This window comes from Arvicola amphibius, chromosome 4 (assembly GCF_903992535.2).
Source record: "Arvicola amphibius chromosome 4, mArvAmp1.2, whole genome shotgun sequence".
NCBI lineage: Eukaryota > Metazoa > Chordata > Mammalia > Rodentia > Cricetidae > Arvicola > Arvicola amphibius.
In genome coordinates this window covers 70,099,019-70,126,769 of record NC_052050.1, presented here as the reverse complement: position 1 = coordinate 70,126,769, position 27,751 = coordinate 70,099,019, and the positions used below count along the sequence as shown (strand labels likewise).

The 27,751-nt window shown below is 51.1% G+C and overlaps 1 protein-coding gene across 1 annotated transcript in view; it reads left to right on the top strand.

Moving 5' to 3' along the window:
- The window catches only part of Adamts2 (ADAM metallopeptidase with thrombospondin type 1 motif 2), a 198,492-nt gene that overhangs the window by 152,215 nt on the left and 18,526 nt on the right, over positions 1–27,751 (top strand). Inside the window, exons 5-12 of the mRNA XM_042054890.1 lie at positions 2,878–2,961; positions 19,214–19,370; positions 20,613–20,718; positions 21,401–21,544; positions 21,915–22,047; positions 22,343–22,456; positions 25,030–25,175; positions 27,134–27,309. Coding sequence (XP_041910824.1) covers positions 2,878–2,961; positions 19,214–19,370; positions 20,613–20,718; positions 21,401–21,544; positions 21,915–22,047; positions 22,343–22,456; positions 25,030–25,175; positions 27,134–27,309 — 1,060 coding nt within the window. The remainder of the gene's footprint in view (positions 1–2,877; positions 2,962–19,213; positions 19,371–20,612; positions 20,719–21,400; positions 21,545–21,914; positions 22,048–22,342; positions 22,457–25,029; positions 25,176–27,133; positions 27,310–27,751) is intronic.

Sequence of the window (27,751 nt, the reverse complement as noted above, 5' to 3'; positions counted from 1 at the left end):
GTACATTCAGGGGACTCGAGACAAGTGATATAGCACAGAGGCACGATGCTACATCACCCACGCTCCCTCACTTCTGTCTGTTGTCACTTCTTCCCCAAAGGAGAGGAGGACAAGAAAACAGAAGCCTACTTACATTCAGATTGCCTGTCTGTGCAGAAGTTCCTGGCAGAGGCTGTGTGTTGGGATCAAAGGTGGGATTGGTTGGGGACCAGTGAGCTTGTTAGCTCTCTGCTCTGATTGGTGCCATCTTCATCCACAGCTGTGGTGACAGCAGCAGCCACTGGGCTGTGTGTCTCACAAGCCCGGTGTCTGCCTCCATCCCATCCATCACCATGATGATTTGATTTTCCTTATTCTGCTCAGATTCCCGAGGCATCTTCCTGCTGTTTAGCGAGAGCAATTACAGTTGCTCCAGGAGGAAAACCTGAAAATTGGGGTGCAAGCTGGTGCAGCTTAGCCATGTCTGCTTGCCCATGGAGGGCCTCATGGGCAGCCTCTGGGCCCAGTCTGCTACAGGCAGCATGTGACCACCGGTTTTCATCTTTCAACAAGTGTTTGCTGGCCGTTAGATGCTCTGCTCTAGAGCTGGGGGGAGGGGCATACAAGGAGTGAAAACACAGGCTGAGGCAAAGCGGAGGCAGTGGTGTAGCAGGCTTTCTCGGACCACCAGTTCCCAAATCATGACCCGGAAGCTTATTAGTTATGAATGCTTGGCCTTATCGTATGCTTGTCCCACTAGCTCTTATAACTTAATTTAACCTGTTTCTCTTCATCTATGTTTTGCCTCGAGGCTTTTTACCTTTCTTTCATTCTGTATGTCTTACTTTTGTCCTTCCTCCATGTCTGGCTGACTGGCTGACTGGCTGACCCCTACCTGGCTAGCTAGCGCCTGGCTGCTCCCTGGCTGGCTGCCCCCACCCTCAGGTCATGAAAGCCAGCCTTACACCCCTGGGCCTGGCCGAGAACTGCATTCAACAACTGGGAACTCCATTTAATTGCGCCAGCTCTAGGTAGTTGGTACTGGTACTGTGGCAGGTGTTTTTACTTAGCTTGTTGTTTCTACTTAATGTGCTGGCTACTCAAGCGCTCACTGTATGGCAGAGCCTCTTAAAGGAGCCGTATCCTTTTCGTTTTCTTTTTTTGAAATAGCAACACATCTTTACCTAGTTAAACAAATGCAGCATAAACAAATGCAACACACCTTTACCTAGTTAAACAAATGTCCTAGTCCACATCACGGCAGAACTTACAATGGGGGTACCAGTTCTCCATAGGAGCAGGTCTGACCCCGAGGGGCCCTTCCAGGATGGGGTAAAAGAACAGCATTTGCTCAGCCAGTGAAGGAGGGGGCAATGAAGGGCTATTCCAGAATGTTCTGAGTGTGACCTCATGGTAAGGAAGTCTCTAACTGCCCTGAGCCTGTTAACCTAGCATGTGTTTCTAGATGTTGATAGCCATGCTATAGACCGTGCGTGTTTGTCTTCCTGCCCTTTTATGTTGTGGGCATCTGGAGATGCCTAAAGATGCCTGATAAGGATAATGTTTTTTATTTTACGTGTGTGTGCGTACATGTGTGCGTGCATGCGTGCAAGTATGCATGCACATGGGTAGAGGTACACATGCCTGGGTGCCACAGAAGCCAGAGGAAGACACTGGGAGCTCCACTCCTACTCTCACGCTGCTCCCTTGGTATAGGGTTTTCTCTCTGAACCTGGAGCTAGGCTAGCAGCTGTGAGTCATAGGGATCCTCTTGTCTGAAAACACTGCTCCCCCCTCCCCCCGCTTCCAGCACTGGGTTTACAAGTACAGGCAAGGCCATTTTTCAAATGGGCATTTGGGTTTGAACTCAGGTCCTCCCATTAAGCTATCTGCCCATCCCCCCCCCCAGAATAATGTTTTAAGTGTTAAAAAAAGAATATACAAAAACAAAACAGTCCTCAAAATGTGAAAGAAGACCATGACAGGCATGACGTAGAACAAGGCAGGCAGAGTAAGAGACTTAGTGATAACTGCTCCCTGTTAGCAGGATAAAGGTAGAACAAGTCCTGGGTCCAAAGTGGTCCACCTATCCAAGTGCAGCATCTTTCGGCATCCGAAGGGCTCAGTCCCAGAACCTCTGGGTCCAAAGTGGTCCACCTATCCAAGTGCAGCATATTTCGGCATCCGAAGGGCTCAGTCCCAGAACACCTTTTAGGTGTTCAAGTCCCCAGAGCAATATGTGTGGTGTTTGTGTTTAACCTCCACACACACTCCCGTATACATCCAGTGATCTCTACATCACTTATAACACTCCATAAGGCACTAATGCCTTGTAACTGGTTATTGTATTGTTCAGAAGGAAATGAAAAGGGGGAAAAGTCTATATATTTTCTGTAAATTTTTCCCCAAATATTTTTGATCTTGGATTAGTTGAATCCTTGGGCACAGAGTTTGTGGGATGCGAAGTGTGAATTGTAGCAATGTGCGCAGGTGACATTTCGCAGAGCAACACCAACCAGGAATGGCTTACATTCCGACAGTTGTCATTCCTTCTGGAGGGAACTCCATGCTTCAGGGAGAGGTGACAGGGAGTGAATTCTCTGGTCCAGGTTCAGCTTCGAGTTGAGAACTATGGGCCCGGAAGTGGGATGTCTCGGAAGGCCACTGCAGAAATCTAGGCAGGTGGTAGGAGCTTCTAGGACTGGGGAGGGCCACAGAGGGACGGATCAAGAGGCAGTTTAGAGTTGCTAGAATGTTGGAGGTAAGTATGCAAAGAGGAAGAGACAGGCAGGGCCCCTGGGTTCCTACCTGGGGCCTTAGGGACAAGATGCCTGGCATACAGCCAGAGCCAGTCTTTGGCCCTTGGTTCCTACTGATATCTCCCTGGCTGTCTTTCAGGTCAATGAAATCTACCATGACGAGTCCCTGGGGGCCCACATCAATGTTGTGCTGGTCAGGATCATCCTTCTGAGCCACGAGAAGGTGAGTCCTCCTGTCTGATACCCCTCCTCTCTCTGAGCCACGAGAAGGTGAGTCCTCCTGTCCAATACCCCTCCTCTCTCTAAGCCATGAGAAGGTGAGTCCTCCTGTCCAATACCCCTCCTCTCTCTGAGCCATGAGAAGGTGAGTCCTCCTGTCCAATACCCCTCCTCTCTCTGAGCCACGAGAAGGTGAGTCCTCCTGTCTGATACCCCTCCTCTCTCTGGGATGAATGGGGCCCTGAAGATGAGGTTTGGCCCTTCTTTAAGATTGCTCGCTCTCAGTCAGGTGGTGGTGGCACACACCTTTAATCCCAGCACTCAGGAGGCAGAGGCAGGTGTATCGCTGTGAGTTCGAGGCCAGCCTGGTCTACAGAGCAAGTTCCGGGACAAGCTCCAAAGCTACACAGAGAAACCCTGTCATGACAACCATATGCCTTGCCCTTCCCTGGGTACCCTATGATCCTATAACAAGCAAGAAACTGTGAGCTTCCACCCACCACAGGCTCCCTGTACTCTTCACCAATGACCCATGACTCTTTGCTTTAAAGCACAGGTTATTCAGTGGTTATTCAGTGTAGTTAGGCCAACAGACCAGTAGGCCCTACCACTGCAGAGAGAGCTGTGATCTCAAGAGGTCACGGCTCAGACAGCATAGCTGTGCTCAGGACTCAGGGACTGGAGGAACCCTGATGTAGTCTCTGAGAGTAGGAAAGAGGGAGGCAGTGAGCAAGCTCATGGTCACCCCACTATAGTCTCAGCTGATTCATAGGATTGACCCTGAGGGATTAGGGCTGATGGGTGGCAGCCCAGGGTATAGACAGACACACGCGTCAAAAGTGAGATTGAGTGGAGACCAGAATTCTTTCTTTGAGGGGATCCCGGTTCCGGATGGTTGGCATATTACGAGAAACACACTCAAATTACTTGCTGTATCTATCCATGTTGCTGCCATCAGAGTTCTCAGGGATTCTTGGCTCGTGTGCCCTCCATCCATCTCCCCTCATCAGACCTCCTACCTTTAGCTCTAACAGGTCTCTCTGCTCTTGAATGCCGAGCCCTTGCCCCCTGCAGTCCTGGAGGGTGGTAGTTACTCTTCTTACCCTGACAAAATGCCATTTAAGAAAGGATTTATTTCAGCTCACATACGGCGTTCCGGAGAAGTCATTAGGCCGAAAGGAGCGATGGGCTGAAAGCTGACTGAGGGGATGTTTAATACTGTGCTCACGCTCTGTAAGAGTCGCGTGTCTAGAGTCATGATGTCATTTGTCCTTGTCGTCAGGAGGCTGTGTCTCTGTGCAATTGGAGAGCGCTTTAAAATGATGCAAGTGTTTAAGTCATGACGAAAATGTTGGCGAATTTTCTATAATTATAAACTAAAGCCTTTCCCACGGTTTGCTCCAGTGAAGCTCCCCAAGTCTGATCACAGGTGAGAAGAGAATACTTACAAACTTAAAAACAACTAGACCACTTCGAAAGCTTTGTTTTGTGGTTGACAGGTCCTCGCGTAGCCCAGGCTAGCCTTAAATTCACTATGTAGCCGAGGATGACCTTGTACTTCTGATCTGTCAGCCTGCATCTCCCAAGTGTTCAGGTTACAGGTGTGTGCTAGCCCCCGTTTTATGTGGCGCTAGGGACTGAGTCCAGGATTATGAGCATGCTAAGCAAGCCCTCTACCAATTGAGCTATAACCCCAGCCCTTGAAAACACTTTTTAAAATTGACTGGGAAGAATGTTAGAGCGGCAATTGCAGATGACTTGGTTTGGTAAGGGACTCGTGCAGCCATGGATTTGGGTGTTCAGGGTGGGGGAAGGGTCGAAACAGTGCCCTCTCATCCAGGTTACTGTGTGACAGCTGTGTTGAAACCTACGTCACACTTCTCTTGAGGGCTGTCAACTCCGCTGGGAAGATGTGAGAGATTCTGCCCTGCTGTGTGCACCCCTAATAATCTTGTATTGATTAGTTTTTTGTCACCTTGACACAAGCCAGGATGATCTGGAAAGAGGGAACCTCAGCTGAGGAAAGGTCTTTATAAGATTGGCCTACAGGCAAGCGTATAGGGCATTTCTTTGGACACATGATCGCTATGGGAGGGTCCGGCCTACCACCCCTGGACAGGTTGTCCGGGACAGTATAAGAAGTGGAGCTTAACAAGTCATGAAGATAAGTCATTAAGCAGTGTTCCTCCATGGCCTCCACTTAAGTTCCTGCCTCCAGGTCCCTTCCTTGAGTACCTGCCCTGACGTCCCTCAGTGATCGACTGTGATCAGTACAGGTTAGCCGGCTCTACTTCCCCAGCCTGGGCCACGCCAGCTCTTCCATTCTCGCCCAGATCCTCTGCCTTTGGCGGGAAGGATGGCAATGAGATTAGCTCTGTTTAGTTGGGAAAGCGGATCCACACTCTTTCGTAGACATGCTGCCTTTGACAGCCATGGTGCAGAGTCGCACTGAAAGAGGCTGATGTCGAAATACACGAACACGCGTTGCGTCATATTCTCCTTGCTTGACACGTCTTGAAGTGAGACTGCATCCGCAAACGTAGCGCATTCCAGCCAGAAATGGTGGAGTCCTTAATGTATCCCTGCTTTTGCTTTTCAGATGAAATCATCAACTTTAATTTTGTACGCATTTATTTTTTTACCTTTTTTAAAGTTTATTTTTGAGATTGTAATCAAATCATTTCCTCCCTCCTTTGTCTCCCTCCAAACATTTCTAGATATCACTCCTTGCTGTCTTTCAAACTCATTGCCTCTTTTTCATTCTGTTGTCATATGCATATATATATATATATATTCATTCCTAACTATAAACTGCTCAGTCTGAATGATTATACTTGTGTGTGTGTGTGTGTGTGTGTGTGTGTGTGTGTGTGTGTCTGTGTGTTATGAGCCTGACCATTTAGTACTAGATAACCACTTGGTGTGCCCTTTCCAGGGGAAGGCTGTTTCTCCTGCTCCCAGCATTCTGTAGTTGCCTGTAGTTCTTTGTGTGGGCTGAGGCTTGGCATCTCTGTTGGTCTGCAACGTTGCTCAGTTCGTGTTTAGACAGCCGTGTTGGTGAGACTTCATGGGCACTTCTGAAATTACAAGAAGACACAGTCTCATGGCAAATTTCTGATCTTCTGGCTCTTGCCATCTTTCAGCCCCCTCTTCTGCAATGTCCCCTGAGCTTTAGGTGTGGAGTTTCATAGATATGCCCATGGGGACTAAGTTCTACAACTCTGCTTTTTGATTGGATGTGGGGTTTTTTTATATAATGTTATCCATTCTCCCCTGTTTTTATGGCACATATGATCTGTTCAGAAAGGGAGGAAAGCCTTCCACAGGTTGATCTGGGCATCAGGGACAGTTTTCAGTCCCTGTGTGGTCCCCACCACACTAGTTAAGAGGAAAAGTTTAAAAACTGCAAGTTTCATTGTTGAACTGTACTGAAAAGCCATAAATCTTCTCAGGCATCAAGAGTGTCTGTCTGTCTCTTAGTGTGGATGCTAAATACAGGTAAGCCTTGCAGCTCTGTGCTGAAAGGAGAGAGAATAGCAGAGAGTGGAGAAAAGAATGCCAGGATGGTGGTAACAGATGCTGATGCTGACATGGGGCTGGAGAGACGGTTCAGGGTTAAGATCACTCGGCAACCACGAGGGCCAGGTTTGGACATCAAATTAGCACATAATAAGCTAAATGTCTCTGCAAATGCTTGAACCCCCAGCTCCAAGGGAGATGGAGGCAGGAGAGCTGCTAGGGTTTTCTGGCAATCTTATAGAGAGAGGGAGGGAGAGAGAGGGAGACAGAGAGAGACAGAGAGAGACAAAGAGAGATGGAGACAGAGAGACACAGAGAGATATGAAATAGAAATAGAAAGAGATGGAGACAGGGATGGAGAGAGAGAGAGAGAGAGAGAGAGAGAGAGAGAGAGAGAGAGAGAGAGAGAGAGAGAGAGAGAGTTTAATGGACTAGACAGAGAATAAGGTAGGAGGACACTGGCATCCCCATCTGGCCTACATGTGTACAGAGGCACACATACACATATGTACATACACACACATAAACAAACAAATTTAAAAAGCCAGATCAGGGCTAAGGATGTAGCTTGGTTGGTAGAGTGCTCGCCTGATGTGCACAGAGCCCTGGGTTTAGTCTCCAGCTGTGTATGCACAGGGGTGGAGATGGGGTTTGGCATACACCGATAATCTCAGCACTATTGAGTTGGATTGGAGGCTAGAGGATCAGTTTACCGTTATCCATGGCTACATAGTGAGTTCAAGACCAGCCTGGGATACATGAGCCCCTGTCTCAAAAATGAATAAATGAAAGCCAGACCATGGTACAGGGCTCTGTATGTCTCTGCCATGGAGTTTGGCTTTTTTAGAGGGACCTGATCTGGTTTGCATTTCTAACAGGGTCCCTGCCCTGAGGACACTGTTGTCATTAAGGGGAAGATGTGTAGATTAGAACACAGCTTCGATGGTGGAGAAAGGAAGGCAGATAAAAAATGTGCTGGGAGGCCACATTGAGAGCCCCTGGGTGCTAGGTGGGAGCAGGTAGGGAGACACTCATCCAGGTAGATGATGCTGGACTGCTGTGGTTCATGCATTGTCGCCTGAAGTCCCACTACCAAAGTGCTGGTCCTCAGGCGGCACTACCTGAGGCAGTGGGACCTGTGGGATGTGGGCGGTCTTTTGGTCATTGGAGTTTGCTCTCTAAAGGGGTGCAGGGCTCTGCCTGCTGTCTGCCTCTGCTCCCATTAGAGATATGGCCACTGGTTCCTGCTGTGGTGTGCCACCCTCATCAGAGAACATATCAGCAAGGCTCTTGGAGGTTGAACCTCCTCCGAAAGCAAGGAACTAAGCTAACCTTTTCCGTTGACAAAGCTCATCGTCTTGGGCATTTCCTCGCAGTATGGAAAGACTGACTGAGATACCCAAGACAGAGAACACAAGGTGAGCTGTGGCTGTAGGGAGAAGTTCGTGAGTTCAGCTGAGCGGTGCCGGGTGCTTGGTGGCCCAGTCACGGTGGCCAGGATGGGCTAGCATATGGGGATGGAATCGCAGGAAACCCTGGAGTGTAGAGATGGAGATGAGAATTGTTTGCACAGGGAAGTGGTCCATGCGTGGCGGCAGCTGAGAAAGACCCTAGGTGAAGTGAAGACAGACGGGCATGAAGTGGGTGACCGGGCATGGAACATGGGAGGCTTTCTTGTTCTTAAAGTTTTGGAGACAGTCCTGAGAGACGATAGGTAGACCGCCAATGTTTTATTTAAAAGGTGGGAAAAGAAGCAAGTTTCCCTGGTGATGTTCTGTGCAGCTGGATGACAATAGATGCTTACGCAGGAAGTGAGGGTGGACGGGGCTCCTAGAGCAACGGGGAACAGGTGCTCACTGTGGCAGCACGGCCCAGGGACTTTGGAGCATGCCTGGCAAGGCTCTATGCAATACATTGGTACCTGCCGTTCTTCAGACCTGTTTCGCAGTGGGATCCTTTCCTGCAGGCAGTGACATTCCAAAGAACTTGTTTTGGAAAATGCCACCTAGGAGGCAGTGGCAGTAAAATCAGCAACAAGTGGGCCTGTCTATGTAAACACAAGGACCTGAATTTGGATTCCTAGCATTTGTCTAAAAGCAATCTGGTCATTGGTGGGATGTATCTATAACCCCAGCATGGGGTAGCAGATACAGGAGGATCCCTGGATATCGTTGGCCAGCCAACGAAGCTAGATCAAGGATATCCAGGTCCAGGGATAGACACCCGGACTCAAACATAAGGTGGAGAGAATTGAGGAAGAAGCCCAGCGTTGAGCTCCTGCCTCCCTATGTATATCACACACACATGTTCACTATACACACTCACACACACTCACCACACACAAACACCACAGTGCACTCTCACACACACACTCAAGTGTAAATAATCAAGATGCATGTTTATTGATACATAAGTGGTTCTCATACTGTGATTCTAAATCTTTTTCTTAGATTTAAATGATGGGAAACCAATATCTGCAAAGAGCAGACAAAGTTTGTTTGTTTGTTTTTTCTGTTAAATCCCAAGAGAATTCATGGTAAAATCCGGGGAGTGAAACTTTAATGATAGAGACAGACAGTCTGGTCACTCAGTGGGCACAGATCCTGAGGAATGTGTAGGCAGGCACTTTGCCATCATGCTGGCCTCACAGTGGATTAAACTAAGATGGCCGTGATGTCACTAGGTGATGTCGTCACTAGGTGATGTCGTCACTAGGTGATGTCAGCGCAGGGGACCCACCAGCACACAAGCCGTCTGGCTTTGACTTGAAATTCCACCTGCAAGCATCGTGACCCAACAACGCCTGTGGAGGAGAGCTAATTTAGAGAGCAAAGTTCCTGGCAGCCGGGCTGGAGAGCTGGCTCAGGGGTTAAAAGTGCTTACTACGCCTGCAGAGGACCAGGTACGGCTCCCAGGGTCTACAGGGTGACTCACAGCTAAGCAAGACTCCAGTTCCAGGGGTGTCTTCTCCCTTGTCTGGCCTCTGTGGGTCCTTGCATGAACATGGCATGTGCATGGTGCACGTTTACCCACGGACACTCACACACGTGGATGTGATTTCAGGGGTTTCAGACCATAGCTGCTCAACCTGTGACTTTGGAACCTTTCGTGACAGAATACGTGAGGACTGTGGAGCAAGCGATGGGAATTCTCCCCCAGAATAGAGCTGTGGAGAAGCTGGGAGCAAAGAGAGAAGCTGATGCTGCCACACCCTCTTCTAGGGCATGACCCCCACTGACCTAACTTCCTCCCACGAGGCTCCTCCTACAGAAGGTTCTGCCACCCCAACGACACCTCAACTTTAACAGACCCCTTGGGGAACAGTGTTGAGTTAAATAGCAAGAGGCTTGGTGCTTGGCTGTGGACAAACAGCCCCAGGCTGCAGGAACAAAAGCGGCATCTACAAGGGGAGGCTGCATACCCTCTGGGCCACAGGCCACACAGGACAGGGATGCTCCATTTCTGGGCAGCTGGCAGGGCCCACAGAGCCTGACCAAGCAGGAATCTAGCCTCTAGCCCTACTTGGTCGCACACCAATAACTTCTACAGATGAATTATTAGAAAAGGCAAATGTGGCTGAGCCCAAGATATTAAAAAAAAATCCCTGTTTTCTTTTTAGTGATTAAACTCCATAAATTTCCCGAGAACCTCACTCCCTCCAGTTACTTATGAGAGTTTCTCATTTCTGCATTTATGCTGTGCAGGTGGCGTCTGCGGCCACAGGTCACAGACTGTCCTGTGTAGCTCTGGTGGGTGAGTTCTGTGTAGGGGTTTCCAAAGGGTGCCCTTGCTGTAGGAGATGAAGTCTGAATTCAGGAGCTCTGGCCTCGTGGTGCATTCTGGGATGTGCAGGAACATCCCAGAGAGAGAGCAACACAGCTGCTCCTTGTCTCGTGACAGACAAGATGCCGCAGCACATAGTTAACACCACGAGGTGAGTCAGACCTTGGATAGAGTGGCCAGGCAGAGACCAGAGGGCCAAGAGACTCAGTGTCTATTGCCCCTACCCTCACCCCAATCCAGTAATGGGGAAAGCAGAGCTGGGCTGCTAGATGGGACCCTAGGGATAGGACATGGTTCACAGTAACTGATGAACTCTGGGAAGCCACTCTGCATGGGACCTCTGGGTTCCTGCTGAGGACTGTCAACTGGGTAGGATTTGGATTCACCATGGAAACAAGTTTCTGGGATTCTCTAGATTTGGTTAAATTCAGTTGGAAGACCCTCCCTGAAAGTGGGCAGCGCCATTACGTAGGCTGGGGTCCTGGACTGAACACAGAATTTCTGGAATTTCTGGATTGTGGATGTCGCGTGACCAGCTGCCCTACATTCCTGCCATGGCCTCTTCCCTTCCATTTCATGCATCCTTGACCTGAAAGCCAAAATCGACCCCTCCTCCTTTAAGTTGCCTTTGCCAGGCATTTTGTCACAGCAATTGGACAGGTCACTAATAAAAAAGCTTTCTCTCTGGAAGAAGTTAAGCCCCACAAAACCAAGGTGACTGCAGCCAGGAGGTCCTAGGCTGTGTCTACCACAGTAAGAATACACTCCGGGGTGTGAAGCCCTCACCTGGTCTTTGGCAGAAAGTGGTGCAGGCCCACGGCTCCTACTATTCATCCCTAATCGTCCCTGGAAATGTGCCAGGTTCCTTCTCCTGGTCCTTTCCTGCCTGGTCCCAGGTCCCATTTGGCTCCAGTAGGGGTAAAATTGGCAATACGTACGCGAGTGACATGTTGTTTATCTCCAGCTTATGGGAGGCCTCCGAGTTATCTCAAGTTTTTCCTAAAACAACATTTTTCTCCATTTCTTTGAAAAAAATCAGAAGAAAAGAGATTATCATATTTTACACAATATGCCACCAGCCAGGGAGCCGAGCATCAGCTGCACTCGTGGGTTGCATAGCAACTGGCTTTTCAATTGATTTTTTGAGAAGGAACCAAAGCTACTCAAGTGTTCTCATTTTAAATATTTCCTTGGATGATGGAAATCAAAGGAAATGGAGATGAGAGACTTGGGGACGTTCCGAGGACATAAGGTCTCTTGTGAAGGCCAACACAAGAGCATGGGATGCTTGCTGGACTCGGTCAGCATTCGAGGTGAAAGGTCAGACATTCCTGGTGTGTCAGAAGGCAGAATGAAAGGTCAGACATTCTTGGCCTGTCAGTGGAGGGCAGAGACACACTGTGAGGAGAGGACTCCACAGCAAGCCTTGGATCAGCAGCACCACTGTGTTCTTGCCATGTGTCCCAAGATATCACCTGTGCCCTCACAGTGGGGCCAGGATGAAAAGTGGAGGTTTCTTCCAGACAGCCTTGCATCGGGGGCCTGGAGGGTCATGCACAGTCTATATTTTAGCCTGGCAAAAGCCCTCTGGCATCCCAGTGGGGCAAGGCATAGTGGTCAGCCCCTAGTCATCCTTGGCACACCTCCTCACCCAGATGCCTTGGGTCTAGAGTAGATGAGAAGGTATTAGGTCTAGACACTGCCACTGGGGGTGTCTTAGTCCATTCGAGCCACTATAACAAATACACCTTAAATAAGCAACAGAAGTTTGTGCCTCATAGCTCTGAAGGCCAAGAATTCCAAGTTCAGAATGGCAGTAGATCGGGAGTCCTCACAGACAGCCGCATCCTATAGGGTGGCAGAAGGGACAGGCCTCAGATCAATTCCCTATGAGAGCCACTCCAGTTCAGGGTCCCACATCTTCATATTATTGTACTAGAAATTAGTTTGCAACATGTGAATTCCAGTTTTTAGAACATGACGGAAGACCCACTCAACTTTGAATTCTGTTCAAGAAGCTTGGCTTTCTCAGAAGGGCATGCCTTCCTGCCCTCCCTCTTCTGGAAGTTCTAGGAGGTGCCCATACCATGACCTTTGAGCCACCCGTGGTACCTTGCATGCCACAGCTGGGAGCAGAAGACCCCAGCCTTGGGGGGGATACCCCAGCACAGACAGCTAGGCTAGATGTGGTAGAGCTTGTGTTGAACCCTTGGCCCTGTTCCTGCCATTTGTGCTGGCCCACTGGTACTTGTGGGACGCTGAATGAGTTAGTTAACATCACAGAGCCTTGGTTTCTTCAGTAAGAGGAAGTCTGTGGAACCCCAACACTTGGCAGCCATGGCAGCAATCCTGGAGGTCAGTGGGAGTGAAGCCCCCTGCGGGACTGCCCTGCTCTCAGCCTCTCTTCTCTGTGGAGTCAGCTGACTTTATCCACAGCCCCTCCTTCCCCAGCTTCAGTGCCCTGTGAGATGAAGGTATTTCTCAAAGAGATCACATTCATATAACTGTTAGAACACGTATGTTCCAATCATTCCATCTTAGTGGTCTTGTTCATCTTTGTGTGGCTCATTTCTAAATTCCACTCTATCATAGGGAGACGTATCTGGGAAGAAGAATATACCTAGCATCATCAGAGCCTGGCACAGCCCACTGGTTCAGGCATTCTGCTGGCGTCCTGGTAAATATCCCCCCGGATGATAAGGGGAACACCTATAATCACTGTCAACCATCCACATGGCAATGAGGATGTGGCTTCAGGGGGGTCACACACGGCAGCCACTTTGTCTCTAGAGGATGAGCCAGATGTTCCCATGCTAGTGGGCTGGAGGGCACAGACCTTGGATGAGCTGTCCCAGGCATCCCCATGACATTTCCCTGTGGCTAACACTGCCAACCAGGGGTGACTCTGCCTGCCACTCTGTCCCCCACTCACGGACTCAAGGTGATGTTTAGAAACACTTTGGCTGTTATAACTTGGGAGATGCTCAGGACAGAACACTCCTTCCCTACACAGACAGAGAGAGAAAGGGGGGGCTAACAGGCCCCAAACTTCAGCAATACTGAGATTGAGACATGAGCTCTCTTTAACTCAAACCTCGCCCCTGTGCATGCTTCCTATTCCCTGCCTGTTTGGGAGGGCTAGCCTGAGGCTTCCTGGGGCTAGAACATTCTGAGATGGATTTGGTACCAGCTGAAGCCATATTGGAGCCTGAAGCACTAGCGCTACTGAGTGGGCCACGCGGTCACTGCCAGCGTGGCCAAGGGGCATGAGGACTTGTGGGTATGGACTGTGTCTTGGTTTCTTTCCGTGGCTGTGCTAAAATACTCTGACCAAGGCGACTTAAGGGGAAGGGTTTTGTTCCAGGTTATGGTAGCAGGAAAGTCACTGTAGCAAGCATCTGAAGTAGCTGCTCATGTCACATCAACAGTCAAAAGTGAAGAGCAACCAACGCTTCGCTCTGTTCAGGTTCCGTCTCCATACATATTCCAGTCAGGAAATGGCGCCACCGTGGTGGGTGTGTCTTCCCACCTCAGTGAATGACAGTCGCTCACAGGCATGCTCACAGGTGGCTCTCCCAGGTGATCACATTAACCCTGAGTATTGCCAACGGTATGCCCTGCCCACACTGTAACAGGTCACACCCCTGAGCTGTAGGCTGAGTGCTCAGGTTGGGCCCGACCACTTTGTGTCCAGGGAGCCTAGAGGAGTCAAATTATCCAAGAACACAGAGCACTGCCTGTGCCTCGCATCTCCAGCTCCAGGCTACCTGTCCACGGCCCCGGGATTGGGAGTGTGGCCTGTCTGCTCACAGACATGTGGCGGCACCCAGCCTGCAGAGCCTCCTGTTGCCAAGCACGGAGCCTGGCCTCCAGGCGGCAGATCCCATTTTCCTGTCTCCTTGACTGAAGGAGGGAAGCACATAAATATTTCAGGGCTTTCCGCCGCAAACAGCCCAAGTGTCAGAGGGCAGCGGTTGGAATACAACTTTTTGCATAAGTCTTAATTGGTTTGTTTAGGGTGAGGCCCCAGAGGCTGTGGGGGTGGGGGGCATACAGGGTTACCACTGTCCAACAGGCAAGTCAGCAGGTCGGATCTGCAGCCCAGCCAAGAGGAGCAGGTGGTGTTCCCTAGTTAGCCTGCCGGCCTCGTGCAGGGTCTTGACACTTCTTTCTTGTGGCAGCAGCGCCACCTGGTGGTTGCCTCTGGAGCCTGTCCTTTTGCCTTCTGTCTAGAGGTGGAATTACCTGGAGGGCAGAACTTCTTCCTAGGTATGAGTTCCGCCTCCTGCTACCTGTGGGATTGGGAGTCAATGACTTTGATGGTATGAGATGCAGTTTGTCATCTGGGAGTTGGGATAATGACAGTGCGTATGTCTTAGACACTTCTGAAATTTCAGTGAGATACATGCAGAGACTTAGCCTCAAAGAACCAGAAGGCCACAGAGGAACTGGTTGTTGCCATCGGCACAGGGGTCCATTCCTACTGGTGACCCCTTTCCAGGAGTTCCAGCCCTCTTCATCTCTTCGGTGTGTGTCTATTTATTTTTGTTAATTCACTCATTCATTCATTCCTTTTGTGATAAACATGTGTGTATGCCCAGTGAACAACACAGGGCTAGCCTCAGCCCTTTATAGCAAGGAAATAGGAATCTTGGGTAGTAAAGCCCACACATACTAGGAGGGTGACCACTTAAGGTCCCCATGGGGTATTCAGTGAGCCTCATTGGAGACCCCCTCTTCTTCCATGCTTGGAGGACTGGACTCATCGATGGTAAGGGAAGAGTCGCTCCCCAGCAGGACTTCTATGCCCTGGGTCATGGGCCCAGTTCCCACACCCCCACACTGCAGGCACAGTGGCCCTGGCCCATCCGGGGTCTCCACACACACCGTTGTCAGTCTCAAGAGCGGCGCCCCAGGACACAAGCCCTCACTCCATCGGGAGACAGACCCTCCAGCTACCACTCAGCCTCGGGAAATGGCTATACCATAGTCCGCTCTCAGGTAGCACCACGTGCCACCCCTCTGCTCCAGTCCCCAAGCACCTGCCCTTCTCACCATGAGAGCACCACGGGCCTACAGAGTCAGGTTCCCACACACTAAGGATTGTCTCCTGCTCGCTTGTCCCAACCCCAGCACACCTGCGAACAGGTACACAAAGATTTTCCTAGGGAAAAAAAAAAACTGATGTAAAGATGAGTAGGCGCCGGGTGCTGGGCGCTTCCAGAGCAGAGAGGAAGACAGACAGATGGCCAAGGCCAGCGAGACAAACAACTCTCCCAGCCTCTGTGACTTCTGCCGGAGATCCCGACGTAAGAAGCAGGAAGGTTTCCCGTGGCTTCAGCTTCACTCTCCACTTGGAATACCTGCCATCTGTGATGTGAAAATATTAAATGGAAAATTCCAGAAACAAAAAGTTCACAGCGTTTAAATTGCTCGCTGTTCAGGGAGACCTTGTTGACCTCAGGCACTGACCCACTTCATTCTGCCAAGACATGGAATCATCACCTCGCCCGGGTGCAAGGTAGATAGATCCCCACAATGCAGATGGGGTGGAGAGAAGCCGTAAGGTGCCTGCCTGCAAGGGTCAAAGTTTATCATAAGTACGCATGTAGAGGAAGACACGGTGTATACAGGATCAACACTCTGTGGTTTCCAGCACCCACTAGGCACCAGGGTTTTCTAGCAGGGTCCCTGCAGCTGACCCAGTGGCAATTGGACGGCCTCTGGGTACCTTGCTCTGCCCATAGCCAACGCGTGTCTCCTTCCAAGGCCCCAGCCTACCCCGCTGTCCCAGATATCGCTGCCTCAAGAACAGCTCTTTTTTAAAAATTTAAAAACTATGTGTTTGTGTGTGGAGGTAGGTAGGGGTTGGTATAGGAGTGAGAGTGGGGAGTGCCCACAGGGACCCGAGGGTCCCTTGGAGCTAGAGCTACAGGTGGTTGTGAGCTCAGGTCTTCTGCAAAGGTCGTATGCGCTCTTGGCCACAGATCCACCTCTCCAGACTCCTGAGAGGAATCCTTAAGGACACGCGGGGCAGCTGATGGGGGAGTGGGATGAAGGGAAGGGGCCCTGAGGAAGAAGGCAGAAAGTTCTTTTGCTTCTAAAGCAGCCGCTGCTTTTCAACCCCTTAAGCCTCTGTTCTATTAGCTTAGCTTGGGTTCCAGGTTCCCTCTTGGCCTGGAGGAAGTGCGTCTGACCCATTAAGTGTTGGGTTCTTACCCCGGGAAGCAGGGAGGAGGTTGCACCAGGTAAGCCCACTGTACAGGAAAGACCATCTTCATGATGGACTGTCCCCAGCACTGTGACCAGATCCCACACCCTCCCTGCCAAGCCATCAGGCACTCTACACACACCCTCCCCTTGTCTCCACTGTCATCCATCGCCAAAACCAGAAATCACCTTTCTCCTTGCCTCATTGCCCCCCGCCCCATGGCCCTAACAGCTCCTGCCTCCCTACACACCCAGATGTTGAACCCTCTGACAGGCCACACTTCCTGACTTCCCCTCCCTGACTCCCATCCTCTCTGGCAAGAACCAGTTCTTTCTTTTCTTTTTAAATTATTTATTTATTATGTATACAATGTTCTGTCTGCATGTATGCCTGCCCACCAGAAGAGGGCACCAGGTCTCATAGACGGTTGTGAGCCACCATGTGGTTGCTGGGAATTGAACTCAGGACCTCTGGAAGAGCAGCCAGTGCTCTTACCCTCTGAGCCATCTCTCCAGCCCAAGAACCAGCTCTTTCTAGAATGCACATGGGTCTGGTCCTTGCCACTGGATGCAATATTGATGTCTTATCACAGACTAGCCTTTGGGCAGGGCCCTCTGCGACCCCCAAAATTCTCTAGACCCTATAAGAACAGGAAAACTGTCCCTTGGGTCCTTGATGCCCACTTGAGATAGGCCAGACCTTGAAAAGGTTGGGAGAAAATACAGTTGGTTCTCCACACCCCCAGCTCTGCTTCTGCCAATTCTACCAACTACAGATGGAGGGTAATCAGGAGGAAGCATGGCATCTGTATTGAACATATGCAGGCTTTTATCTTGTTGTTATTCCCTAAGCAATCAGTCTAACAACCAGCACTCTGCACTTACACTGTGGTACATGGTACAAGTCATTTAGAGTGGATTTAAAGGATACAGAAGGAGGCGTGGGGTTTTATGCAAATGCTGCATCCTTTTATAGAAGGGACTCGAGCGTTTACTAACGTGGTATTGGCTGGAGCACTAAAATCACTCCCCTAGCCGACGTCAAGTGATGGCCATGTATGTACTTCCCACTCCTTGTCGCTTGGGGTGCCTGCCTGCACAGCAAGGCTCACAGAGTACAGCACATAGTTGCTGTTTTCTGAAGTCCTGCCTTCCTGGGGTCCCTCTCTGTAGTGCAATTCCTGTCTGGGACAACGCCACCCAAATCTGTCTCTTTACCCTGCCTTATAGAGATCTTTCTTGGGATTCCAAAGCTAGGAAGTGGGTCCTAGACCCCTGGACCTCTATCCTCATAGCATGAACCCCTTGGGGCTGGGGAACGCTGGTAACAGTCTGCCTTCTTGGAACAGACAGAGAACAAAACAAGACAAGAACAAAAACACAAATCAATATTTCAATAAATTATCCTGCGGCAGCAGTGAAATCACCTTGTCTGCCAAGAGAGGCTCAGGATGGGAGCCCAGCATCGGGGAAAGGATGCAATCAGCCAGTGTCCAGTCTGTAACGTGGTGGGGGTGCTCTGGCCACTGCAGTGTCGGGGCCCTGTCTGCAAGGTGGGGAGGGGATCCTTCCATGGGAGGAGCTGCTGTATTCGGAAGTTCTTAAATGAGTGACTTGGGGAGAGGAGTGGGGGTTTGTTCTGTCCACTAAAGCCGTTTTCATTCAAGCTAACCCAACTATTGGGTTGGGAGGTGCTTGGGAATTGAACCCAAGTTTTTGTGATCTGAGCTGGCACTGTACCCACTGAGGGTGTAAACTTTACATTCATAATATAGATATCTGATCTGGCAAGCCTGAGCCTCTCTTCTTAAATGCCAGCCATGATCCAGTGTTCAGTGGACATGACCCCTGAAGATACCTGAGTTTTCAAGCTCTTCTCAGAACCTCTTGGCGGTGGGGGAAGAGGTTCTGTCTGCACAGTATTGACCAATTTGCTCTTACCCTGCGTCAACCTGGCTCCTGCCTCTGGTCCTGGTCCCCTCCTGCTTGCTGCTCCTAATACCTGAGTGTATATTTCTGGCTGGACTCTTCAGTCTCTTGAAAGACTTGGCTGGAGCTCTCTTCCCACCTTGGTGTAGGGCATGCCAGTCAGCTAGCTGCTGTCTTTCACCTGCCAGCCCGTGCCCTTTCCTGGAATGCTCATGCTTCCCACCAAAGGTAGAGTGCGTTGCTCTGAATTCTTTTGGATGCAGGTGACAGTAACACACCTCAGAATTGCTTGACTCCTATGAGGCAAGTGGAAAAGGCAGCCGACAGTCCCTAGGCCTGTGGTGTGGTAGCCTCCCCTGTCCGTAGGCTAGACCGAGACTGGTTAGTAGACCAAACCTTTGTGCTCAACATGTGCGTATTCTCATGTTGTCTCTTTAGTCATTGGTACTAGAGGAAGCAAGCTGCCAATTGTGAGCTGTCTGTAGAAGGGCCGGGGTGGCGTGATGAGGAGCCGCCCCCCCATCCAACAGTCTAGGGCTAATGGGGTCTTGCATCTGAGGAGTGAGCTTGGTAGAGGGATGGCTTGGCTCCAGGGGAGACTTGAGACAAGTCTGCAGGCCCACTTCATGTTTGACAGCGTGGAAACTCATGCAGGCGAGGGTGACCGGGAACCTTCTCTTCCATTCAGAAGAATGGAGCTGGATGGGAGTGGCTCAGCAGGAAGCTGAGTGGCCCTGGACCAGATTCCCAGTGACTAAACTCAGTAATCTGCCAGATGCCAACCCCATCCTTCTGTCTGTCCCTGCCCACTGCAGTCCATGAGCCTCATTGAGATTGGGAACCCCTCTCAGAGTCTGGAGAATGTCTGCCGCTGGGCCTACCTCCAGCAGAAGCCGGACACCGACCACGACGAGTACCACGACCATGCCATCTTCCTCACACGACAGGACTTCGGGCCCTCGGGCATGCAAGGTTAGTTGGGTGCCTACAGATGCTGGTGAAGAAGCTGGGGCCTGTAAGCGGCTAGCCTAGAGAAGAGGGGCAGGATATGGACGGGGTGTGGCTACCTTAACTGCCTGAGTGTCTAGGTTGGTCGTATCAATTTTCTGGCTCTAGAAGACCATCAGAGCCTGTATCATGTCCCTGACCCCCTCCAAAAACAAAACAAACCAAACAAACAAACAAAACAACTGCACCCCAAGGAACAGAGGAAGGTCAGGAATGGCTGGATAGACCAGATAGGGCTTGACAGCCTGAAGATGAGACTGTGTCCAGAGTCCGGGCTTCAGGCTTAAGTTTCTCCCCTGGCTGCTGAGATAGGTTACCAAGGGATTCTTTACGCAAGGGTTCAAACTACGTAAAACCCAACAGACATAAAAGAAAAGCAATTGTCCAAACTACATGGTTAAAGATGTCAATAGATACGTATTAGTAACTGATAGAAGAACAGATAAGAAAACGAATGAAGACATAAAAGCTTTGGGCTGCTGAGACGAGATGGCTCAGCTGGTAGAGGCATTGCTGCCAAGCCAGAGGGCACGAGTTCAATCATCGCTGGGATCCATATGGTGGGAGGAGAGAAGAAACTCCTGCACGTTGTCCTCTGACCTCCACAAAGACTTTGTGGCCCTCCTGCACATGCGCCTCACACACACACACACACACACACACACACACACACACACACGTGCACACACGCATGCGCACACACACACACACACCAGTGTAATTACACACCAGTATAATTTTTAAAGCTTGTGTATAAAGCCAACATTGTAATAAATTGATACTTATATCTATTATTAGAATGAAGGTTGAAATAAGTCATAGATACACGTGTCTCAAGTGATTTAGCAAAGGACAACCCACAAAAGCCAGCAGCGTAGAAGGATGGGAATGGTAAGAGTGGAAACTCGGCAAGAAGCAGAGTCAGTCCCCAGGGTGAGGAAGAGAGAGCAGGCAGGAAGCTGCCTAGGTGACAGACAAGGCCCAGCAGAGACCTGTGCCAGTGACATTGGGGAATGTGTCAGGCAAAGCGGCCACCAAGCTCTGTGGATGGGCAGGGGGCCTGCTGTCAGTGCGGGTGTCTTCTGAGTTCCACCATCAGGGGGCAGTTAATTCTGCAGGACTGCTCTGGGGATGGGTCCTATCTGGGGCTGTCTGGGAGTGAGACTCCAGGCTTGGAGGCTGGAGCCACCTTCTGTCTCCTCCCAGGCTATGCTCCTGTCACTGGGATGTGCCACCCGGTCCGCAGCTGCACCCTGAACCATGAGGATGGCTTCTCCTCGGCATTTGTGGTGGCTCATGAGACTGGCCATGTGTAAGTGGCCTGAGCATCCTTGTACGGAGAAATCGGATCCTCTGCTCCGGGCTGACCGCTTTCCCCTGTGCCTGAGAGGAACAGTCATGTAGGAAAGCCACTTAGACTTGTTTTCCTGTCATTCTGGCCAGAGGTCAGCTTCAGCTTTCTGCTGACAGAACAAATCAAATCAAAGACAAAAAGCACCTGGGGACAGAGTGAGCTCTGGGTCATAAGGGAGCCAAGGGCCCTGTGCCACTATCCCATTCAAGTCCTGGGGTCATCAAGGCGCTGAGGGAGGGTAGCCCAGGGTCAAAAAGCCAGGACTCTGTCCAGATGTGCATGTTCCAAGCATCAGTAAAGACCCTGAATCTTGGAGCCAGGTAAGTATTAATGGGTTTTGCAGAGCTGATGGGCATGTCCAGGAGTACCCAGGATGCTCTGGGATATAGATAGTCCTGCCCCCACTGTGCTCCAGGAAATGGTGGCCTTCCTTGGGGACAGTGAGAGGGGCCTGCCTGGTGGGTGTCCTCTTCACAGGGTGGCTCTGGCTTCACGATTCTAGTCGAAGTGGGTCAGAGTAGAGACGCTCAGAGATGTCCGCTGTGGTTGTTAGAAATGCCTTCCTGCTTGAGGTACGGGGATACGGCCAGTCAGTGCAGCCAGGCGAGGGTCCAGCCAGGCTGCCTTGCTCCCCACACAGGCTGGGCATGGAGCATGATGGGCAGGGCAACCGCTGCGGTGACGAGGTACGGCTGGGCAGCATCATGGCACCCTTGGTACAGGCTGCCTTCCATCGATTCCACTGGTCCCGCTGCAGCCAGCAGGAGCTCGGCCGCTACCTGCAGTGAGTACTTCCCTGGGCCCCCGAGGGTGGCCCCTCTTTGGGTTCAATTCTAAGAGGGCACAGTGCCCAGTGTGCTTGGGTCTGACCCGAACCCTCAGACCTTGAGGCCTCTAACCTGACATGCGAGGGATGGGTGAGAGAGCCTGGTGCTGGGAAAGGACCCCACTTTTGGGGGGATTCCCACTCTGACACTGAATAGGCCAGAAGCTGCCCTAGCCAGGTCTTGAAATCTCAAACTGGTGGAGGAGGCAAACTGAGGCATCACAGCTGAAGACCAGGGTGATAAAGTCTTGGCCACCATAATGACTCCCGAAAAGACCTCAGCTTCCACACTGAAGGTTGTCTGCGGCACCCACGTGTCCCCTTACAGCTCCTATGACTGCCTGCGTGACGATCCCTTCGCCCATGACTGGCCGGCCTTGCCTCAGCTCCCAGGGCTGCACTATTCCATGAACGAGCAGTGTCGATTCGACTTTGGCCTGGGCTACATGATGTGCACTGCGGTGAGTACAGGGACACAGCAAGTGTCCCCCAGGGCCCTGCGGTGATGGCACTTAAGGCACCAGCCACTTCTGCCCAGGGCTGTAGGGACCCAGCAATACCCAGAGACACTGTCATCTCCACACTGCATGCGCGTGGTCCTCGTGGCCCCAGAATCACATGGGCGCTTGCAGCACCCACCCACATAGGCGTGCTCACAGGCCAGTTCAGGTTATAGTACGGGGCTGAAGGGGTGGCATTCTGGGTGGTCTGCAAAAGAGGGGGGTAGCCTGATAAACTGAGGGCATTCTCTTCCAGTTCCGGACCTTTGACCCCTGCAAACAGCTGTGGTGCAGTCACCCCGACAACCCTTACTTTTGCAAGACAAAGAAGGGTCCCCCACTGGACGGGACTATGTGTGCGCCTGGCAAGGTGAGTCAGAACTAAGGGCTCTCTGAGGGTCATGAGGCATCGTGCTTAAAGCGCACAAGAACCAGGGACAGGCCCTGCAGTGTCTGCCAGGGGACCAGGGGTCTTCTTAGAGAGGCCCCAGCTGCGCTTTCTTCCTTGCTTCCCCTCTCATTTTGATACACCCTGTCAAGTAGCCCAGGCTGGTCTTAAACTTGACACATAGCTAAGGATGACCTTGAACTTCTGATCTTGTCTCCAGCTGCCCAGCGCTAGGATTGCAGGCTTGTGCCACCATGCCAGTTTTTTGCGGTCCTGAGGATAGAACCCAGGACTTCCTGTATACCAGACAAACGTGCGCATGGAGCTACCTTCCCAACCTTTGTTCCAACTTTTAATTTCTCTCCACACGGGACAGATTAGAGCGTCCCACACCAGAGCAGACTGTCATCTCAAGATCCCTTCCTGCCCATTGTGGGGGGGCCATGGGTCACTTTGCTATGAAGCCAGCATATGCTGTGAAGAGGCCTGGTGGCTCCCAGGCACAGCATGAGGTTAGCCTTGGCAGCCCCAGGGCCTCTGGTTTGTCCCTTGTGAAGATAGCTTACTGCTTGGCCACCTACTCTCCACAAGTCTACAAAAGTATTCTTTTCCTGTTTGTCTAGCCCAGATTCTAGGCCCTATTCTCATTGGTTCAGGTGAAATAATATGCTCACTTCTTAGCCAATCATTTTCTAAGGGCCTGGTGTATGCAGATGAGCTTAAACCAGGATCCCTCCCCGCTCTGAACTCAGCCAAGCTTGGAACTACACAGCCCTGGGTGTCACTGTGTGGGTGAATTCCTCTTTTCCCTTGTGATAAGGACATCGATCCGTTTAGCGAGGGCCATGACTTAAGGAACTCCTCGCAGCCCCACCTCCCCACACCCCCACACTGGGGATTAAGGCTTTAGTTAGCACATGAGTTTGAGGGGACACAAACATCAAGTCCACAGTGTCTCTCCTGGTCTGTGAGTTCGTCTCTTCCCCCACCGTGTCTAAGTGAGGGAAGCTTTGCAGGGAGAGCTGGAGTAAGCACAGCCCAGGAAAGAGATGCTGGGATCACTTGGTCATGACTGCTGGCCGTGTGTCTGCTTGCCCGACTTGACAGCGTTACATAGTGCCCTTGACACGTACTCAGAGCTCTAAGAGTACGATCCCTTCACTCTGGGCAGCCATCACAGACACTGCCCCACTGAGAGATGTAGGCCTCTTTAGCAGCTCTGGTGTAGGCGATGGGTCAAGGGCGTGCTGTCTTGTCTTTGTAATTACTTTTGTTGTTTTTAATTTGGGGCACGAGACATGAGGCATGTGTTACAGAAGTCAGAATACAACATGGGGGGTCATCATTCCAGAGAACGACAGCCCCTGTAGGCTTCAGGTCAGGGCTCTCCTTCTACACGTGGATGGCAGGGATCAAACTTAGGTTATCAGGCTTAGTGGCAAGTGCCTTTACTTGCTGAACCATCTTGCTGGCTCCGCATTCATAGTCTGGAGCCCCACACAGACTTAAGTACACACATGTACTCACCCTCATACTCACATGTGCAATGTGTGTGTTTTTCCACATACATGCAAATACACACACATATAACACACCCACACACATATGCACGAATGTACATATGCACTCATGTATGCACATACACAAGTAGAAAAAATGATGGTTTTCCAGTTTGGGTCATTTGTAGTAATTGTACTTGCTATTATTTAGCTTTATTTTGAGTGATGTTTTCTTATTCTAGTCAACAAACCATTTGTTGAATTCTGATGTTCTGAAATACTAATCTACTGTTTTACGTTTTGGAATCTTCTTAACCTTCTCATGGGGTTTATAAGCTTCCTCTCTGGGAAGGATGAGACGATGGAATTTAGTGGGTTTTTTTTTTTTCCCCTCCAGTGTTCTGCTTCCTATGTTCTTGATCTTCCTCCTCCATAGCCTGAATCTACGTAGAATTCTATATAGCTATGTCTCCAAGATCTCTGGCTTGTTATTCCTGCTACATCTTTGTCCAGGCATGGGGGGGGGCATTTATCCTGAGAACGTGACACACCGCAGGCACAGGTGGTTCAGAGCTGGCTGGACAAGGCCCTGAAGGGTAGGCCTAGACAGCCCATTTTTCTTTTGTCACAGGCCAAGTGAGGCCTGTTTGACTTGAGTGCTCTGATCTTTAGAGACAGGAAGATCAGACTCTGCCTGCCCCTCTTCCACCCTCAGATCAGATACTACAGCCCCTAGCCCCAGGCCTTCAGAGCGGGTTCTGTGATGGGCAGCCATCACAGACACTGCCCCACTGAGAGGTGTAGGCCTCTTTAGCAACTCTGGTGTAGGCGATGGGTCAAGGGCGTGCCGTCTTGTCTTTGTAATTACTTTTGTTGTTTTTAATTTGGGGCACGAGGCATGAGGCATGTGGTACAGAAGTCAGAATACAACATGGGGGGGGGGTCATCATTTTTCTTTTTCTGCCATGTGGGTCCCAGGGATGGAACTCAGGTCAGTGAGCATCAAGGGTCTTTACCTGATGAACCATCTCACCAGCCCACCTTCCTCTCGTTTAGCATTGCTTTAAAGGTCACTGCATCTGGCTGACACCTGACATCCTCAAACGAGACGGCAATTGGGGCGCCTGGACTCCGTTCGGCTCCTGCTCACGCACGTGCGGCACAGGTGTGAAGTTCAGGACCCGCCAGTGTGACAATCCACAGTGAGTTGACCTGACGCTGTTGAGGGTCCCAGGGCCTGATTCTGTGGGGCCTTGGGCATTGCACTGCTACCTACCAAGTTCAGGGAGAATACAAGGCAAACCTCCCTGTGTTTATTTCCCCCCAGGAGGAAGCTGGGGTGCTAAGGGAGGGCTCCTTCCTTGGCTCAGAGCCCATCACACCCTAAAAACATCAATTCTTGGTCACTACCCTGGGGCTCACAGTCCACTCCAGACACAGCTTTCCTCTGCCATTTTTGGCTTAGGGAGTGGAGGATAGAAGGTGGAACAGAGATGGGGAGCTGGGGGTGCCACAAAGGAGGTCCTCATGGGTCACAAGATGCCAGCAGCCTAGACAGTGGCAGCTGGAGCCAAGCAACTATTTTGTGGTCAAATGAGAGACAGTGTTAGGGGCTGCCACTCATGCCCCAGTACCCAGGCTCCTTCCCTTCAGCCCTTCCCTCCTTCCCTGCCAGCCCCACACATGGTGGGGTCATTTGTCTATCTTGTGTTGGACTATCTGGGGATTTAATTCTGCTTTACCTGAAAATATTGTCACTCTAGAAAGCCACATAAAATCATAAACTGATTGCCAGTCTCTAAGCAGGCCAGGTTCAGATGGCTCAAAAGTCCCTGGACATATCCAGTCTGTCTGGTCTCACTGAGGCAACTAGTTAGGCTTCCTATGCTGTGACAAAACACCATGGCCAAAAAGCAGGTTGGGGAGGAAAGGGTTGATTTGGCTTACACTTCCACATTGCTTTTCATCACTGAAGGAAGTCAGGACAGGAACTCAAGCAGGGCAGGAACCTGGAGGCAGGAGCTGATGCAGAGGCCATACAGGGGTGCTGCTTACTGGCTTGCTTCCCTTGCTTGCTCAGTCTGTTTTCTTATAGAACCAAGGACCACCAGCCCAGGCATGGCACCACCCACCAAGGGCTGGGCCCTCCCCCACTGATCACTAATTAGGAAAATACGTTACAGCTGGATCTCGTGGAGACGTTTCCTCAACTGAGGCTCCTCTTCTCTGATGACTCTAGCTTGTGTCAAGTTGACACAAAGCCAGTCAGTACAAACTCCTATTCTCTGTTCCCTGAGGCAGCTGCACTGTTTCTGTCAGCCCAAACACTGTCCCCCAGGGAGCCAAAAAGATCAGCAGTCACTGCTGTGGGGAGAGGGACCACATCTTCATCAAGGTCAAGAACAGCTGACCTGTGTCTGGCTGCCTCATCTGTACACAGAAGCCTTCTGGAGCCCCAGGCTGTCCTCCCCCACAGAGCAGGGCTGGAAGGTGGAACACTGTGGCCCCTTCAGCAGCGCTGAGGGATTTTCTCTTGCTTTGTGAAGAGAGCTAGAGCCCAGCAGAGAGCTAGAAGCACAAAAGGACCTGGTGGGGTGGAATTGTTCTCCACACAGTGGGGAAGTTCCTGAAGCTCCTGTTTTCTAAGGTGGACGGACCCAGCCCTACACTGGCTGTCCTGTAGGGCCTCATGCATGTGTAGTTCCACAGTTTCAGGATTGTTCTGGATGTTTTCTGCTGCATGACAGTTCCTGCTCTGTGTGCCCTGGACCTAGGAGGTCATATGGGAGGCTCAACCAGCTCTGGTTATCCTGGGATTTGTAGTCCAGTGGAGCAAGCAGACTCCTAACATGCAGTCACAGATCTGTGCCCATGAATAGTCCTGGGCTTCAATGCCAGGGTGAAGGTGGCATGCCCAGGAAAGAGGCTGCCTTCTCAAGAGAGCACAGATGGGGATGGTTACTGCCAGTTCCTTCTAGTTTTGATGTCCCAAGGCCTGCCTGGCTGGGGAACTACCTGAGTCCTAGTAAGGCTGTGTCTGTTTACTCCGCAGAGGTGCCCCTTCCATACCTGAGACTTAAGGGTTTCCCTAAAAATGCCATCCATGGGTAGGTCTTTTTCTAGAGGCCCCAAGAAGGGGAATCTTTGATTTCTCTCGCAGCCCAGCCAACGGGGGCCGCACCTGCTCCGGCCTGGCCTATGACTTCCAGCTCTGCAACCCCCAGGACTGCCCCAACGCCCTGGCTGACTTCCGGGAGGAGCAGTGCCGCCAGTGGGACCTGTACTTTGAACACGGCGATGCCCAGCACCACTGGCTGCCCCATGAGCACCGGGATGGTGAGCTTCCTGGGGATATCAAAGGGGGCATTCAGCACAGGACCCCAGGTGGAGCAGGCAGGGACATGCATTGTTTTATATACCAGATCCTGCACGGGACAAAGCTGTGGTGACACTTGGTCTGGCTAGTGTGGCTGCGGGGTCCTACTCTTGAACAAGGGCTCTGGGCTGGAGGAATGGCTTCCATCCCAGGGAAACCAGAACACTGGACATGTAGAGGCTGCTGGGTTGGAAGCTCAGAGGGTGCAGCTCCTACAGTGGCCATCCAGGAAACAATGCTAGAGTCGCACGCTGCCACAAGTGTGGGATGGAGCAGAGGCTGACCCTGAAAAGCGATCAGGTGACTTCTGATAGGTAGTTTCCTTTCTGCAGCTGTGACAAAAAAAAACAAACACAGCTTAGGAAGGAAGGGTTTGTTCAAGTTGACAGTCCCAGGTTGCGG